Source organism: Cebus imitator, unplaced genomic scaffold (genome assembly GCF_001604975.1).
Source record: "Cebus imitator isolate Cc_AM_T3 unplaced genomic scaffold, Cebus_imitator-1.0 Scaffold384, whole genome shotgun sequence".
In the NCBI taxonomy this organism is placed as follows: Eukaryota; Metazoa; Chordata; class Mammalia; order Primates; family Cebidae; genus Cebus; species Cebus imitator.
In genome coordinates this window covers 2,171,596-2,175,545 of record NW_016107699.1, presented here as the reverse complement: position 1 = coordinate 2,175,545, position 3,950 = coordinate 2,171,596, and the positions used below count along the sequence as shown (strand labels likewise).

Genomic DNA, 3,950 nt, shown 5'->3' with positions numbered 1-3,950 from the left:
GGGGGAGAGAAGCTGGGGGCTGGGGGCAAGGGCTCGGCCCTTGGTGTCCAGATGTGTAGAACCTGCCCCCCCTAGCCTGGCTCCTCCCCCAAGCTCTCCCTCAGGCAAAGTTCCCAGGGCCACCCCTGGGGGCTCAGAACCCGGGTGTTTCCCAGGGATCACCTCCCTCCCTCCCTGATGCAGGTTCTGAAGGAAAAGGCTCTCCTCCTGTGTCCTAGGGACACCCCTGCCTTTCCCAGAGACAAGTTGGCCTCTCAGGGTGGGGCTGGCCAGGGCCTTAGTAATGGAGATGGCAGAGCTCTGAGGGCAGCTGGGGGCCCTCATGCCCAACAGAAGTGGTGAGGTGAGACTGGACACTTGCCCTGCTTTTTTCTTTTTGCAACCTCGGACCCCTGGGTTTGAGCGATTCTCCTGCCTCAGCCTCCTGAGTGTCTGGGATTACAGGCACCCACCACGACACCTGGCTAATTTTTGTATTTTTAGTAGAGACGGTTTCAGTGTGTTGGCCAGGCTGGTTTTGAACTCCTTACCTCGTGATCCGCCTGCCTCAGCCTCCCAAAGTGCTGGGGTGACAGGCGTGAGCCTCGTGCCCCGCCACTCTGCTCTTTTTCTTGGCCCCCCAAACCCCCAGCTGTAGGGAGAGGCCACTGGGTGGGGTCAGGGCGAGGAGGGGGCTGTTGTGACGGAGAAGTGGATCCTTCCCTGCAGGCCTGTGTGCTGAAGCTTCTGGCCTCTCATCGCTGGGGCTGGGCTCAGTGTCCCAACGCTGCACTGCCCTGCACCCCCATGGTGGCCCGAAGCCCTGCACGCTCTCTGCTCCACAGGCTCTGCAGGGTCAAGCCACTGGTTCGAGGCCACACAAGATAGAGGGTCCGAAGTCCTCATGCCCCAGTAGACTCCTGGCACCCTGGGTGACACCCCCACCCTCCGGTTTTCCTGCCTGCCTGAGCCTCCTGGCCCCTTCCAGAAACACTGACCACATGGCTCCCTGACAGGAGCTGGGGGGCCCCTGAATGTCTGCATGACACGGGTGGGGCGGGGCCCTGGGCTGCTTAGTCGGTGTACAGGAGGTGGCCCTGATGCCACAGATAAGGATGAGCGGCTGCCGTGGCCACCAGGTGTAAAGGCAGCTGGGTGTGGTCACAGCCCTTGTGGGCAGATGGGCCCTTCCATCTGCAGCCCCAGTGCACAGGGGCTGCCTCGATTGTACAAAGTGGACACAGCAGACTCGCAGAGTCTGGGTCTGATTCCTCTTTTATTGGTGCCAAGTACCGCCACTCCCCCTTTCCCCAACCCGCCCCCCAACACAAGTGCAGCTCCGCTCTAGGCCTGGCAGGTGGCGAGGGGGTTCCTTCCTCATCTGGGCCTCGGGGTTCCTTCTGTAGCAGCGACACCGGCTTGTTCTGAAACCATAACCCCAGGCCCGGGCCCAGCGGGCAGCCAGGGAGACCAGGCCTTGTCCAAGGGGGCCCTCAGGGGCATCCTGCAGTGCAGAGACAGCACGTGAGGGACGGCGGTGGGGGGGCGGCTGACCCCAGCTCCCTGCTGGAACTGGGCCTCCCCTGGTCACCAGCGCTGACCCGGGGGGCCCTATGGGCAGAAGGGAGGGTCTGGGGTAGGGCGGGCACTCACCAGGCCTGTAGGTTGGGCGTGTCCGACCCAGACAGGCAGAGCAGGCCGGCTCCGAGCACGGACCAGGCTGTGCTGTTCTCCGCCTCCTGCTCGCTGACCCCCACCCCAAAGCGGAGTTAGTCCCGGAGCTGGCGGTCAGCCCCGCTGCAGGGTCGCCCCAGCCGCCCCCGCCCAGCCTCACCTGCGCTTCCCCACCAGGCCCTGCAGCAGCCGCTGAAGCCGGGCACCCTCCCGCAGGCGACTGAGCTCGCTGGTGAACGTCCCGTCCGAGTGTCGCGGGGCCCTGGGGGGGTCGGCGGGCCGGGGTCAGGGCGGGGGTCGGGGGGCGCGCGGCAGGGAGTCGGGGGGGCGGGGGTCGGGGGTCGGAGGGGTCGGGCGGCTCACCGGGGGGGCGCGGGGCGCGCGGCGGGGCCCCCGAGGAGCAGCAGCAGCAGCAGCAGCAGCAGGGGCCGGGGGGCCATGGCGGGGCCGGTCGCGGGTGCGGATCGCGGCGGCCACGGCCTGGGCCCCGCGCGGCCCCTTTATGGCGGCGCCCGGAAGGGGGACGGGCCGCGCCCAGCGATCTCGGGAAGGTCAGGGCCGCCCCCCCAGCTGTCGCCCGGCCGCCTCCCGCCCCCTCCGCCGCGCTGGCGCCCCTCGGCTGCTGGGGGCGGGGATCCGGGCCTGGGGGTGAAGGGGCGAAGGGGGCGCGGGACCCTCAGAGGGAGCAGCACCGCGAAGCCTCGGAGCCTGCGGGGCGCTGGGGTGAGGGGCCAGGACTTGGGGGGCGCTGGGGTGAGGGGCCAGGGCTTGCGGGGCGCTGGGGCTCCCGGGGAAGGGGCGTCTCGGCTCCAGCCGGTCCCAGGGAGGCCCGAGGCCGAGGCTGCCGGGCGCGGTGTTGGCGTCTGATTTCCAGCGCCGGGTTCGGAACCCGGAGGCTCCTGACCTCGCGGTGCCGCCCCCCTCGCGGGACGCTCCGTCCCCCAAAGTGAAGCCCGGTCCCCGCTCCACACTCGGCCCCCCGCCCGCTCTCCGCCTCCCGGGACGGCGCACGGGAGCCCCGCGGGGTTTGTCCCGGGGCGGCCGGCCGGTCCCGAGCGGAGTCTCGTCCCCGCGACGTGAACCGCGGCCGGGGGTGGCGGGGCCGCGTCCTTCACCCGCCGGGCTGTTCGTGGACACGGCTGTGCAGACGGCCCCGGGGACCCCGTCTTCAGGTGTTCGGGGTGGCGCTTGCTGGAGACGGAGTCGTTCTGTTAAACATTCGCGCCAACGCTTCGCTTCCCACGGCAGCGCGGCAAGGACGGGGCTCGGCGTCGTCTGGGTCCTGCGCTCGCGGCCCGGCGGGTGCCTCGTCCCACTGCGCCCGTGACCGCGTCTCCCCAGTGACCCGCGCGGCGGAGCGGCCGTTTGCACCCACGGAGCGAGTGGGCGGGAAACGCCGTCAGGCCTTCCACACTCCGCCGGCCTGGCCGCCTCTCTTTCTTTCCTTTCTTTTCTTTCCCTCCCTCCCTCCCTCCCTCCCTTCCCTCCTTCCTTCCTCTTTCCTCCTTCCTTTCTCTCTTTCTCTCTTTCTTTTTCTTCTTTCTCGCTCTGCCGCCCAGCCTGGAGTGCAGTGGGGCCATCTCTGCTCACTGCAACCTCTGCCTCCCGGGTTCAAGCCACTCACACCTCGGCCCCCCAGGCAGCTGGGATTACAGGCGAACACCCCCGCGCCCGGCTAAATTTTGTATTTTTAGTAGAGACGCTATGTGACCATGCCGGCCAGGCTGGTCCCAAACTCCTGACCTCAGGCGATCCGCCCGCCCTGGCCTCGGCTTCTCTGCACACTGTCAGTCGACCTCGCTGCAGCCGCTGTTTTTAGCTTCCGCGGTTCCCGCTGCCCGGCTGCTCCCTGCTCTGGTCTCAGTTGCATTTCCCCAGCGGCAGAGACACAAGCTCTTTCCAGGAGCTCATGTCCATTTGCAGGTTGCTGTCCGTTAAATGTGGCTTCACGTCTCCTGCCCATTTTTAAATTGTTCTCTACGGCTGACGTTATTTTTACCGTGGGAATATATGCACAACGTGAAACTTAGCATTTTAGCCATTTTGAAGTATAAAGTGATACTCAGCACAGTCACGAAATCTCACGAAATCGTGCGGCCATCACTGCTGTTTCGTTCCAGAACTTTTTAATCCCCAGATGGAAAACTTCTGAGTAACTGGGTTTAAGGGCGTGCGCCACCACATCCCCTCGGGTTTTTTTAAATTGTATTTATTTTTATTTTTTCGAGACAGACTCTCACTCTGTCAGCCAGGCTGGAGTGCACTGACTAAATCTCGGCTCGCTGCGGCCTGCGACT

General features: G+C 66.0%; 1 protein-coding gene across 1 annotated transcript; it reads right to left on the bottom strand.

Annotated features, from left to right (window-relative positions):
* Window positions 1-1,235: 1,235 nt before the first annotated feature.
* SCT (secretin) lies at window positions 1,236-2,112 on the bottom strand. The gene is made up of 4 exons (XM_017507859.2): window positions 2,017-2,112; window positions 1,814-1,915; window positions 1,633-1,725; window positions 1,236-1,483 (listed from the first exon to the last, which is right to left on the bottom strand). The coding sequence occupies exons 1-4, from the start codon at window positions 2,091-2,093 to the stop codon at window positions 1,357-1,359; spliced, it is 399 nt and encodes a 132-aa protein (XP_017363348.1). The 5' UTR covers window positions 2,094-2,112; the 3' UTR covers window positions 1,236-1,356.
* Between the last annotated feature and the right edge of the window lie 1,838 nt (window positions 2,113-3,950).